This window comes from Oncorhynchus mykiss, chromosome 30 (assembly GCF_013265735.2).
Source record: "Oncorhynchus mykiss isolate Arlee chromosome 30, USDA_OmykA_1.1, whole genome shotgun sequence".
NCBI classification, from domain to species: domain Eukaryota; kingdom Metazoa; phylum Chordata; class Actinopteri; order Salmoniformes; family Salmonidae; genus Oncorhynchus; species Oncorhynchus mykiss.
Window position 1 is genome coordinate 31,895,356 of NC_050570.1, and position 14,490 is coordinate 31,909,845.

At 43.0% G+C, this 14,490-nt stretch overlaps 1 protein-coding gene across 1 annotated transcript; it reads left to right on the plus strand.

The window, feature by feature from the left end:
- The first annotated feature begins 1,665 nt into the window (after nucleotides 1–1,665).
- Nucleotides 1,666–7,182, plus strand: LOC110521719 (60S ribosomal protein L5). The gene is made up of 8 exons (XM_021599522.2): nucleotides 1,666–1,805; nucleotides 2,436–2,505; nucleotides 2,659–2,774; nucleotides 3,159–3,293; nucleotides 3,951–4,153; nucleotides 4,999–5,176; nucleotides 6,574–6,662; nucleotides 7,019–7,182. The coding sequence occupies exons 1-8, from the start codon at nucleotides 1,803–1,805 to the stop codon at nucleotides 7,119–7,121; spliced, it is 897 nt and encodes a 298-aa protein (XP_021455197.1). The 5' UTR covers nucleotides 1,666–1,802; the 3' UTR covers nucleotides 7,122–7,182.
- Nucleotides 7,183–14,490: the final 7,308 nt, after the last annotated feature.

A 14,490-nucleotide genomic window follows, 5' to 3' on the forward strand; every position in this document is an offset into this window, starting at 1 on the left:
TTCAGTAAATTGTGCCATTAGAAAGTATTCACACCCCTTGACTTTTTCCACATTTTGTTACGTTACAGCCTGAATTTAAAATTGGTTAAAAATGAAAAGCTGAAATGTCTTAAGTCAATAAGTATTCAACCCCTTTGTTATGGTAAGCCTAAATAAGTTCAGGAGTAAATATTTGCTTAACAATTCACATAATAAGTTGCATGGACTCACTCTATGTGCAATAAGAGTGTTTAACATGATTTTTGAATGACTCCCTCATCTCTGTACCCCACACATACAATTATCTATAAGGCCCCTCAGACGAGCAGTGAATTTCAAACACAGATTCAACCACATAGACCAGGGAGGTTTTTGGATGCCTCACAAAGAAGAGCACTTATTGGTAGATGGGTACATTTTTTTAAATGTATATCCCTTTGAGCACGATGAAGTTATTAATTACACTTTGGATGGTGTATCAATACACCTAGGCACTTTAAAGATACAGGCATCCTTCCTAACACAGGTGCTGGAGAGGAAGGAACTCGCTCAGGGATTTCACCATGAGGCCAATGGTGACTTTAAAACAGGTACGGAGTTTAATGGCTGTGATAGGAAAAAACTGAGGATGGTTCAACAACATTGTAGTTACTCCACAATACTAACCAAATTGACAGAATGAAAAGAAGGAAGCTTGTTAAGAATATTTGCATCCTGTTTGCAACAACACACTAAAGTAATACTGCAAAAAATGTGGCAAAGCAATTAACCTTTTGTCCTGAATACAAAGTGTTATGTTTGGGGCAAATCCAATACAACACATTACTGAGTACCACTCTTCATATTTCCAAGCATAGTGGTGGCTGCATCATGTTATGGTTATGCTTGTAATCGTTAAGGACGGGGGAGGTTTTCAGGATAAAAAATAAATGGAATGGAGCTGAGCACAGGCAAAATCCTACAGGAAAACCTGGTTCAGTCTGCTTTCCACCACACTGGGAGATGATTTCATCTTTCAGCAGGACAATTACCTAAAACAAATGGCAAAATCTACAATGGAGTTGCTTACTAAGAAGTTCCTGAGTGGTAGAGTTACAATTTTGACTTAAATCTGCTTGAAAATCTATGGCAAGACCTGAAAGTGGTTGTCTAGCGATGATCAACAACCAATTTGATAGAGCTTGAATTATTTTTTTTAACAATAATGGGCCAATTTTGCACAATCCAGGTGTGGAAAGCTCTTAGAGACTTACCCAGAAAGACTCATAGCTGTAATCACTTCCAAATGTGATTCTCACATGTATTGACTCAGGGGGTTGAATACTTATCTAATCAAGATATTTATATTTTACAAATGTTAAAATGTTTCTTCAACTAAGAGTAGTATTTTGTGTAGATCGTTGGCAAAAAAAATACATTGAAATCCATTTAATCCCACGTTTTAACACAACAAAATGCCCAAAAAGTCAAGGGGTGTGAATACTTTCTGAAGGCATGCACACACAGCATGGTACAGTCACAAAATGATGTCATTTGTGTTGTAGGAAGGTTTATTACAACCCCACAAAGAAAAATCACATAGTGATACAAATTTTTGATCACGTACTCTTTCTTGTTTGAGCCATTTTATCAGCTGGTCTTGTCGTTGTTCGTTTTGTACAGTAGAGGGCAGTGCAGAATTTTCCCTACTTTTCTTCTACATCCGGCGACGCGCTATTTACGGAACATGCGCATTGCAAACTTCCTTTTTTCTAGTGCAGCGGAGTGAAATCCCCAGTCTTTGACTCCAGGCTCCTGGCTAAGGAGACAGAAAAGGCTGCAAAATGGTTAGTAAATTGCCAAAATACATTCCTACATACATGTGTTAGACATCAACGTGTGTTGTCTGCAATCACATGTTTTTATGGTTTTGAAACTCCTTGGATGAAGATGGATTCTGTCCGGCTGCCCGGCTACTGTTCACCGGGGTCTATCAAACGTGGCCTAATGGCCGCCTTCACGATTTAATGTTTCTTGTAGCGCTGTGGAGATATTCTTACCTATGTGTTACTGCAAAGGCACGGCTGGCTAACATTGTTAGGCTAGTTAGCTGTTACTATCAGCGATGACAGGCCCAATATTCAGTGCAACATAATGTCTGATCGCTTTGGCCACAAAGTATACTTTTAAGTGCAGCATGTGTAATGTTAGGGATACGTCGTGTGTTGACAAGTAGCTGGCTAGTTGACACATGCAAGCTACCTTGGGCGGCAGGTAGGCTAGTGGTTAGAGCGTTGGGTCAGTAAGCGAAAGGTTGCTTGCTCGAATCCTCGACCTGACAAGGTAAAAATCTGTCGTTCTTCCCCTGAACAAGGCAGTTAACCCACTCTGCCCCGGTAGGCCGTCATTGTAAATAAGAATGTCTTCTGAACTTAACTATTTAAATAAAAAATAAGCTAAACTGTCTTCTCCCATAGGGTTTTGTGAAAGTGGTGAAGAATAAGTCGTACTTCAAGAGATACCAGGTCAAATTCAGGAGGAGGAGAGGTAAGACTGGTTTTAGGACTTAAGATTCAAGTAGAAAGAGTCTAAACTTGAAAATTCCATGACTGTCTTGATCTTTAATTTCACACTAAAGACCATATTCATTCCACTGATGCACCGCCACCTGACTGACTTGGGTATCCTTGTTGTGCTTAGAGGGAAAGACCGACTACTTTGCCCGTAAGCGCCTGGTCATCCAAGATAAGAACAAGTACAACACACCCAAGTACAGGATGATCGTCCGCTTCTCCAACCGGGATATCGTCTGCCAGGTAAGATGGGATTCACATGAGAAAATATAGCTGGAATTACCACAATGGACAAAGAACTTATGGCCACATACTCCTTCTCCAATCCCAGATACGTAGCTAATAATTTAGCAGGAGCTTTTAGCCGAAACATTTTATTTTTGACAATTATTAATGTGGCCCATGTTAGTCAAACCCACAACTCTGTTGCCACCTGAGTACTATGCTTTAGTCCAGTTGGACCGGCAGTCTCAACTTCAGCTATATTGTCCCTATCATTCCCACATGACCCATGTGGTAACAATGATCAAGGAGGTAATGGGAAATGTCCCATGCCATGAGGGATTGACTGATGGGCCATGCGATTATGCCTTGATTTTCTCATGCTTGCTTGTGTATTTGCTCTAGATTGCCTACGCCAAGATTGAGGGGGACATGATCGTGTGCGCCGCCTACTCCCACGAGCTACCCAAGTACGGGATCGCCGTAGGACTAACTAACTACGCAGCAGCCTACTGCACTGGTCTGCTGCTGGCCCGCAGGGTAAGATTAGCTCTCATACACCTCCACTTTGACCTGATGGCGGCTGCTTTAGTTTTCAGGACTGGGTCTTATTAGCTAATGCGTATTCTATGTTTCTACCCTGTTGGAGTTTGTGAAAAGTCATAATTTCTCTTGAGTACCCTTTCCTCAAACCTCATTTAGTCTTCAATGCCTTGAAGTATGATGGATGCTGTATGAACAGTTTGTGCTCAAATTGCTAAGCTATTGAAAGAACTGAGTTGTGTTCTCGCTTGCACAAAATTGTTGTGTATTAGAGATTACATGATTTTGTGTAAGACATGAGAGAAAGAAGCATGTCTGTTCTAAATCTGAATTATCAAACAATCCTTTTGAAGGCGACCCTGCTTTTCTTCTGTTTTCTCACTGTAAACAATTGGCAGTTGGTCAGTCAAAAAGCAGTCTGTCAGTTTTATTTTCACTTGTTTAATGTGTTGCTTCAGAATCAGCTTTTGTATTTACTTTGTGGTTTGTCAGTGCAGCAGATTTGTTTAAAATGGACTTATGACTGCGACATGAGTGGGTGCCTTGCCTCTTTAGCCACCTGTGGTAGAGTTTTCGCTCAGCAAGAAACCATGTAGTCAGCTTGTTTTAATAATACAACAGATTTCTCTAATCCCTTTTGTCTTTCCACTCTAGCTGCTGAACAAGTTTGGCCTGGACAAGGTGTACGAGGGCCAGGTAGAGGTGACTGGAGATGAGTTCAACGTAGAGAGTATTGATGGTCAGCCAGGTGCGTTCACCTGCTATCTAGATGCAGGGCTCGCCAGAACCAGCACTGGCAACAAGGTGTTCGGGGCCCTGAAGGGGGCTGTGGATGGAGGCCTGTCCATCCCTCACAGGTAATTACACTTCTGTGCGTTAGGAACACATTGCTGTAGCCAGGAGTACATGTGCTGTCCATAATCTTATTCATTGTGATTTTAAAAGGCAAAACTGATCATAGATTAGTGTTCTTACTCTTGATGCATACTGCCACAGGTCCCAGGTTGGTTTGTGCCATTTTTATGTACATCACAAACAGATCTGTGACCAGGCTAGTATTTCGGGAAGTTATCAGGATCAATATTTTGTTTGATACACTCAAGACTGAGCAAATTGAAGTTCCTTCATTTTGATGTAAAATGTCCTGTTTCAAGATGTTGCTCAGAGCAATATGATTCATTGGTTTACCATCCAAATGTGTTAAATGCACAGAGATTGAGGGCTCTAGTGTCTGTATTAGCATGGGTAGTGCCATTGAGGGCTTTTGACTTCCTATGGGTTAAGGAAGGATCACACAATTCCATCACCAGGAGGGATCCGTGAGGAATTATACTTGTGAGGAAACGTTCTATAACTGCAGGTGGCAGTAAATTGGCAACCTTAGCTTTTTACCTGTTCAAACAACACATTCTAGGTGGCAGTGTGCACCCTTTCGGTTTGTTTGCCAACTCAGTAAAAGGTAAATTGACTACCTCAAAATGGAGATGCCCATGCTTTTACGCCGTAATAGGAAAGATGCAATTGTGCCAATGTCTAAGTGTGGTTATTTCCTTGGAATTCTGCAAGAAGTCATTTTTATATGGCTTTAGTGGAACTATTCGGCCTTGGTGCTGACAATCTTCAGGAAAAGCGCCATTGATAATATTGAATGAGCCTGGTTGTTCGATAGCCTCTTTCAGTCTGATATTGTTTGCCCCCCCAGCACTAAGCGCTTTCCTGGGTATGATGCTGAGAGCAAAGAGTTCAATGCGGAGGTTCACCGCAAGCACATCATGGGCGTCAATGTGTCAGAGTATATGAGCTACCTGATGGAGGAAGATGAGGATGCATACAAGAAGCAGTTCTCCCGCTTCATCAAGAATGGCGTTGTCCCTGACAAGGTAAGTTCAAAGTTCACCCTGAACCCATTGTGGTGATGAATGGGGAGATTCCTGCCAATACCTGGCTCTATTAGTTCCCTTACACAAGTGTTTCTGAACCCCAGTACCCCCGACAGTACACATTTTGTTTTAGCAATCGGACAAACTCCTGATTCAACTGAAGGCTTGATTAGTTGACAAATTGAATCAGCTGTGCTTGTTTGGGGCTACAACAGGAACGTGTGTTAGCGGTACTTAAGGACTGGAGTTGGGAAACTGCTTCACACCACTGCTAGATGGTATCTGGTTTTCACTGAACCTGAGTGGGTAGTAACTACTGTTCTGTTAAATTGTTAGGCCTCATGCTTGTAAGCATACTGGGGGGTCATATCAGCTTCTCCACAAATAAATTCTGAAGGGAATGTTATGCTGAATCCCAAAACAGTTCCCTTCCCCTCGGCTCTCCATTTACGGGGGGCCTCTGCCATATGCAAAAGTGTCCCAAAGGGAGGAGTAATTGTAGGGGCCAACATGAGCCTCCAATGGTGGCTTCAACAAAGCCAGCAAGGCTGCCAGGTTGAGAGCAAAGTCCTATGCCAACACTCACTGAGATGTTTGGAGTTTGTGCAATTTCATGTGAAGGAATGGGGTGTGCCTAATTATGTTACATGCATGGCCGGCCTTTTTCGAGGCTTGACAAGCCTATCAAATGAAGTGCCCACCAAATAAACATTTGAATGTAAAATAACAGGAGAAATGTGTTAATTTGAATTGAATGCTTGTTTTATTTAAACGTGGAACATGAATTGCATAATTCAAGTCAGGTGTGTCCTGAAGTAATGGGTTAATTTAATCCTCATCACTTTGGAAGTTGCCCTTGGTGTTGTCAGCCACGTGTGACAACTGAGTGCACCAACAGCGAGTTGGTCCCTGGTTTGGGGTTAAGCGTTTACTTAAACTGTCACCATATTGCGCCCAACTATCCACTGCTCTCTGATCTACAGAAGTGACTAGCGGTCGATTTGGATTTCAGAGTAGGAACTGTGCTGCTTGATGATGAAACATTTGATGCTGAGCGAATTGTAGTTGGTCCTTCATTTGCCCAGGTTGATGTAATCAACGTTTCAAGACGGGGCTGAGAGCAGCACAGTTCATTAGTTTGTCATACATGTGCTAGAATAAAAATGCAACTGAAAATACAAAATGTCATCACCTCATTTCTATCATTTGGATGTATAAATATTTAAACTAAGGGTAGAGTATAAACTATACTGAGTTAAACTTGCATGGTTTAGTATTAAAAATGGGAAGTAGATTTTTGGCTATTCAGTAGGAGCCTTTACAGTTGTGTGTATTTGATTGCTGGAATTGGCATTTACCCACATTATACTAATTTGTTTGCCACACTTGTCCTGCAGGTTGAGGAAATGTACAAAAAGGCACACGCTGGCATTCGTGAGAACCCAGTCCATGAAAAGAAACCTAAGAAAGAAGTCAAGAAGAAGAGGTGAGTTGATGAGCAGTTTTGGCTATTTTCTATTGGAAATGCAGTGCCACTGCATTGTTGCTATTCATGTTATACATCTATAACCTGATAGCAAACTTGCCTAGATGATCACGAACCTAATCGGTGTCAATTCTATTTAATTCTGGAAGTAAACAAATTCCGTTTCCACTCTACCTTTGACATTGTTTACTTACTGAATGGAAATCAAATTATAACCCCCCCCCCTAGTCATTTTCCTTCAGTATTTTAAAGCAGTTCACTGATGTGACAGCCACCCCCTTCATATTTCCTGACACTGTAAAAATCGAATTGTTAACATGTAATTCTGAAATCCATCCTCCCTGTTTGGTCACCAGGTGGAACCGTGCCAAGCTCTCTCTGGCCCAGAGGAAAGACCGCGTTGCCCAGAAGAAGGCCAGCTTCCTCCGGGCTCAGGAACAGGAGGCTGCCGACAGCTAAACTCTCTGGTCTAAATGATGGAGCAACAATGCTTTGTTATAATAAATATATTGGAAAATAATGCAGCCTCTGTTATTTGTGCATGTTTATTTATAGACGCTTCGATGAAAGTATAAAAATGACTTTCAAGTTACCCATACTGTTTTAAAAGTGGTTGAGATTGTATAGAATATATATATATTCTATACAATCTCAACCACTTTTAAAACAGTATGGGTAACTTGAAAGTTACATTGAGAACCCTAAAATATATATTAGGGTTCTCGAGCTTCTTTTTTAGGCCGGAGACGCCTTTTGTGATAGCAAATTCATTAGGGTTCCCTTCAATCAGAATGTGGATGGCCGAACGAACCAAGTCTAGGGCCCTGAGAAGGAACATTTTAAAGGTACATCTCTTGGCATCGGAGAGAATGTTGCTGTTTTAAAGCAAATAAACTGCAATTCTACACTTTGTCATGCTGCAGAGTTTAAAAAATACAAATACTTTGGCTATTATCCAGCAACTATGCCATGAACTTTGCCGTTTAAATTGAATTGTTTGTGGTGTTCAAATATGGATCTCGTCACCAGTTCCACTGCCGCTTTTCATTCGTCCCTTCGATTTGGGGACCGTTTTTGACCTGGGACTGCTGTTTGCCCTACTTATCTACATTGACAATCTATTCGAGTGAACGCTCTAACAATGGCAATGCAAGACCTCAACGGTCCAAAGCAGGCGTGTTCATTCTAGCCAATGAGAGGGCAGATGCGTGTGACAGGCGCAATTTATGGAATGCCGTTTGGGTCATAAAGCATGTATTAATTTAGTGCCCGCACCTACGTAGCACTAAAAAAAATATTGCGTTTTGACCATGTGCTTTATGTTCCAAACGGCGTTCCATACGCCTTCCTCTGGTTCTCCAGACATCTCGGATTTCAATACCCCTGCCATAGACCATGAACATGTGTTCATAACCCTGGGCCTACTGGTTTAGGAATTAAATCATATATTGGTTGATATTAACCTCATCAGATCTAAAGGGTCTCTGGGGGCTTGCAATGAAAGAGATTTGATTTATATTGAAGGCGAATGTAGCCATTTTTATCTCACTCAAATCATTTCTGTGTAACCTTACTATGATTGTTTTCAGTCAAAAAGACAACAATAGCTTCTTAGCTGCAAATTCTCAAGCTAAAAATTTTGCTAGGATGGTCTGGGAGTCTGAGTGGGGAGGGGAAAACTATCTGTTATTGGTCTATTTTAACTAATCCATTGTCAGTGCTTTACTTGGACTGAAATAGGCTCCAGTACTCATTTTAAGTGGCATTCTCCCAACCAGCTTCATGGGGTAGTCACCTGGAATGCATTTAAATTAATGTGCCTTGTTAATTTGGAATTTCTTTCCTTCTTGAGCCAATCAATTGTGTTGTGAAGAGTTAGGGGTGGTATACAGAAGATAGCCCTACTTGGTAAAAGACCAAGTCCATATTATGGCAAGAACAGCTCAAATAAGCAAAGACAAATGACAGTCCATCATTACTTTAAGACATGAAGGTCAGTCAATCAGGAAATTTCTTCAAGTGCAGTCACAAAAACCATCAAGAGCTATGATGAAACTGGCTCTCATGAGGACCGCCACAGGAAAGGAAGACCCAGAGTTACCTCTGCTGCACAGGATAAGTTCATTAGAGTGAACTGCACCTCAGATTGCAGCCCAAATAAATACTTCACGGAGTTCAATTAACAGACATATCTCAACAACTGTTCAGAGGAAACTGCGTGAATCAGGCCTTCATAGTCGAATAGCTGCAAAAAAAACACTACTAAAGGACACCAATAATAAGAGACTAGCTTGAGCCAAGAAACACGAGCAATGGACAATAGACCAGTGGAAATCTGTCCTTTGGTCTGATGAGCCCAAATTTGAGACTTTTGGTTCCAACCGCCATGTCTTTATGAGATGCGTAGTAGATGAACGGATGATCTCTGCATGTGTGGTTTCCACCGTGAAACATGGAGGGTGTGTGATGGTGTGGGGGTGCTTTGCTGGTGACATTGATTTATTTAGAATTCGTGGCACACTGAACCAGGATGGCTACCACAGCATTCTGCAGCGATATGTCATCCCATCTGGTTTGCACTTAGTGGGACTACAATTTGTTTTTCAACAGGACAATGACCCAAAACACACCTTCAGAATGTGTAATGGCTATCTGACCAAGAAGGAGTGTTATGGAGTGCTGCCTCAGATGACCTGGCTTCCACAATCACCCAACCTCAACCCAATTGAAATGGTTTGGGATGAGTTGGACCACAGAGTGAAGGAAAAGCAGCCAACAAGTGCTCAGTTTATGTGAGAACTCCTTCAAGGTTGTTGGAAAAGCATTCCTCATGAAGCTGGTTGAGAGAATGCCAAGAGTGTGCAAAGCTGTCATCAAGGCAAAAGGGTGGCTACTTTGAAGGATCTAAAATATATTTAGATTTGTTTGACACTTTTTTGGTCACTAAAGGATTCCATGTGTGTTATTTAATAGTACAGTGTAGAAAATAGTAAAATAAAGAAAAACCTTTGAATGAGTAGGTGTGTCAACTTTTGACCGGTAGTGTATAAAACACAGGATAATCACATTTGACTGCACTGGGTCTTTAATGTGCACATTTATCATGCCTTTGGATTCTAGAAAATATGATTGTCAAAATTCAAATTCAAAATTTGACCAACTTCCATAAATGTTAAACGTCAATGCTGATGTAAATAAAGATGCTGAGGGAGAAGTTGACAATGACATTGTTTTCTAGAAATGTACAGTAAATCTAATAAAATCTAATCTAAACATTATACACATGAAGAGAAAATGCTAAAATTACCCCCTCCCCCTCGATTGTAAATAATTGTTTATACCTGACAGTCACAGTTTGATTAACCAACTGTATTGAGATCAAATGTTCCATTGATGAGAAAATGAGCAGAATGTCGGTCAAAATCTCTCGCTCCATCTTATCGCTCTGCCGGCCACTGGGCTTCCTCTCTTCACCATATTTGGTGGAGAGTGGAAAGGTCAACCGGATGCTTCAGATTTTTACATCCGGTGAAACATCTGGCTCATCGTTTTATCTGTTCTGGTAACATTGTTCAACAAATTGGGAGTTGAAAAGGGGTGTGGTTAAAATCGAGGCGGGACAGGGAGCGAGCCTGTTACAACTGCATAGACTACCACAGCCCTAATACCCATAAAACCCAGCAGTCAAACAGGGAAATGGTTCCAATTACTCCCGAATCGAGACAAAGGTAAGAATCTCTGGATTAACCATTTAATGTTACCTAAATGTAGTAATTCATAAATTAGCTACATTTCTTTAAATTGACAACACTGTGAACTGTGTTGTGCAAGTTTTTATTGAGACCACCTGTTTGCAAAGGTGTCAGCTAGAGAGGTTCAGGAGCTTGCAGGGATTTGTAGTTTTGCATGATTAACTAGTAATGGCGCCGACAGGGGGGGCTGCCTCGCTTCTAGTCCTTAGGAAACTTTGCAGTATTTAGTTTTTTTATGTATTATTTCTTACCTTGTTAGCCCAAAAAATCTCAAGTGTTTTAACATACAGCCGGGAAGAACTATTGGATATCAGCGAGACGTCAATTTACCAGCACTACGATCAGGAATACCCCTTTCCCAATGCGGATCCTTTCGCCGAACCACCCAGGGTATTTGAACTGATTCCAGAGGCTGACCCAAAACAACGCCACTGGAGAAGAGGCAAGGCAGACGGAGTGGTCTTCTGGTCAGACTTCGGAGGCGCGCACACCACCCACAGCTTCCGAGTATATTACTCGCTAATGTCCAGTCTCTGGATAAGGGCAAGGGTTGCTTTCCAGAGAGACATCAGGGATTGTAACATACTCTGTTTAACTGAAAATGTGTCTCTTGGGATATGCTGTTGGAGTCGGTACAGCCACCTAGAAGAAAAAGGGCAGGGGTGTATGTTACATGATTAACATCTCATGGTGTAATCATAACAACATACAGGAACTCAAGTCCTTTTGTTCACCTGACCTAGAATTCCTCACAATCAAATGCCAACCGTATTATCTCCCAAGAGAATTCTCCTCGGTCACAGCCGTGTATATCCCCCCTCAAGTCGATACCACGACGGCCCTCAAGGAACTTTACTGGACTTTATGCAAACTGGAAACCATATATCTTGAGGCTGCATTTATTGTAACTGGGGATTTTAACAAAGCAAATGTGAGAACAAGGCTACCTAAATTCTATTAGCATATTGACTGTAGCACTCGCACTGGAAAAACACTGGATCACTACTACTCTAACTTCCCCAATGCATACATCGCCCTCCATTCGGCAAATCTGACCACGACTCCAATTTGCTCCTCCCTTTCTATAGGCAGAAACTCAAACAGGATTTCCCCTTGCTAAGGGCTATTCAACGCTGGTCTGACCATTTGGAATCCACGCTTTAAGATTGTTTTGATCACACAGACTGGGACATGTTCCAGGTAGCTTCAGAGAATAATATTGACGTATACGCTGATTTAGTGAGTGAGTTTTTCAGGAAGTGTATTGGGGATGTTGTACCTACTGTGACTATTAAAACCTACCCTAACCAGAAAAAGTGGAAAGATGGTGGCATTCGCACAAAACTGAAAGCGCGAACCACCCCTTTTAACCATGGAAAGGTGACAGGGAATATGGCTGAATACAAACAGTGTAGTTATTTCCTCGGCAAGGCAATCAAACAAGCGAAATGTCAGTATAGAGACAAAGTGGTCGCAATTCTACGGCTCAGACATGAGACGTATGTGGCTGGGTCTACAGACAATCACAGACTACAAAAGGAAAACCAGCCACGTCACAGACACCGACATCTTGCTTCCAGACAAACTAAACACCTTCTTTGCCCGCTTTGAGGATAATACAGTGCCACCGACGCGGCCCACTATCAAGGACTGTGGAATCTCCTTCTCCGTGGCCAACGTGACTAAGACATTTAAACGCGTTAACCTTCACAAGGCTGCCGGCCCAGACGTCATCACTAGCCGCGTCCTTAGAGCATGCACAGACCAGCTAATTGGTGTGTTTATGGACATATTCAATCTCTCCCTATCCCAGTCTGCTGTCCCCACATGCTTCAAGATGGCTTGTGGGGACACTCCCTTCTGTCATCATGAAGTGCTTTGAGAGTCAAGGATCATATCACCTGCACCTTACCTGTCACCCTAGACCAAGGGGGGGGGAAAGCACAGCCTGCAAGCCGTATCCAGCACGCCGGGCACTTCAAGCCAGCCCACGAGACATATTATATATATATTTTTTATGAATGTCTCGATTTTTTTCTCCCCAATTTCATGGTGTCCAATTGATAGTTACAGTCTTGTCCCATGGCTGCAACTCCCATACCGACTCGGAAAAGGCGAAGGTCGAGAGCCGTGCGTCCTCTGAAACACGACCCAGCCAAGCCACACTGCTTCTTGACACAATGCTGGCCTAAGCCGGAAGCCAACCACACCAATGTGTCAGAGGAAACACCATACACATTTCGCCCGTGTCAGCATGCATGCGCCCGGCCCGCCACAGGAGTTACTAGAGCACGATGGGACAAGGAAATCTCGGCCTGCCAAATCCTCCCCTAACCTGGACGACGCTGGGCCAATTGTGCGCCACCTCATGGGCCATCTGGTCACGGCCATCTGGGACACAGCCCGGGATCGAACCAAGGTCTGTAGTGACACCTCAAGCACCGTAGACCGCTTTGCCACTTGGGAGGCCACCGCTAATTGATTTTTTTAAAGTATTATTTTTTGTGTTTAAACAAAAAAAAAAGACCCCCTTTTCTCCCCAAAAATTAGTAGTTCCTATCTTTTCTCATCGCTACAACTCCCGTACGGGCTCGGGAGAGACGAAGGTCGAAAGCCATGCGTCCTCCGAAACACAACCCAACCAAGCCGCGCTGCTTCTAAAGACAGCGCACATCCAACCCGGAAGCCAGCCGCACCAATGTGTCGGAGGAAACACTGTGCACCTGGCGACCTGGTTGGCGTGCACTGCGCCCGGCAGCTACAGGAGTTGCTAGTGCACGATGAGACAAGGATATCCCTACCGGCCAAACCCTCCCTAACCCGGACGACGCTAGGCCAATTGTGCGTCGCCCCATGGACCTCCCGGTCGCGGCCGGCTGTGACAGAGCCTGGGCGCGAACCCAGAGTCTCTGGTGGCACAGCTAGCACTGCGATGGCTAATTGATTTTAACAAACAATTGGTCCCCCCCAAAAATGTGGCCCTCTGTTGAATTTCAAAATCCCGATGTGGCCCTCGAGCCAAAAAAGTCGGCCCACCCCTGCCTTAGACCCACTTCCATTTGTTTACCACCCCAATAGGTCCACAGACGATGCAATCGCCATCACACTGCCCACTGCTCTATCCCATCTGGACAAGAGGAATACCTATGTAAGAATGCTGTTCATTGTCTAGAGCTCAGCATTCAACACCATAGTACCCTCCAAGCTCATCATTAAGCTTGAGGCCCTGAGTCTCAACCCTGCCCTGTGCAATTGGGTCCTGGACTTCCTGATGGGTGGTGAAGATAGGAAATAACACCTCCACTTCGCTGATCCCCCACAAGGGTGCGTGCTCAACACATCACCGGGGGCAAACTACCTGCCCTCCAGGACACCTACAGCACCCGATGTCACAGGATGGCCAAAAAGATCAAAGGACAACAACCACCCGAGACACTACCTGTTCACCCCGCTACCATCCAGAAGGCGAGTTCAGTACGGGTGCATCAAAGCTGGGACCGAGAGACTGAAAACAGCTTCTTCAAGGCCATCAGACTGTTAAACAGCCATCACTAACACAGACAAGCTGCTGCCTACATACAGGCTTGAAATCATTGGCCACTTTAATAAATGGACCACTAGTCACTTTAATAATGCCATTTTAATAACGTTTACATATCTTGCATAACTCATCTCATATGTATATACTGTATTTTATACCATCTATTGCATCTTGCCTATGCCACTCCATGATTGTACAACCATATATGTATATGTATATATTCTTATTCAATTCCTTTACTTAGATTTGTATGTATTAGGTAGTTGTTGAATTGTTAGATTACATGTTAGATATTGCTGCCCTGTCGGAACTAGAAGCACAAGCATTTCGCTACACTCGAAATAACATCTGCTAACCATGTGCATGTGACCAATAAAATTTGATGTCTACATTGATGCTAATTAGCATTTTAGAATCTGAAAGGGAAGAGAAAGGGGGATACCTAGTCAGTTATACAACTGAATGCCTTCAACTGAAATGTGTCTTCCACATTTAACCCAACCCCTCTGAATCAGAGAAGTGCAGGGGGCTGCCA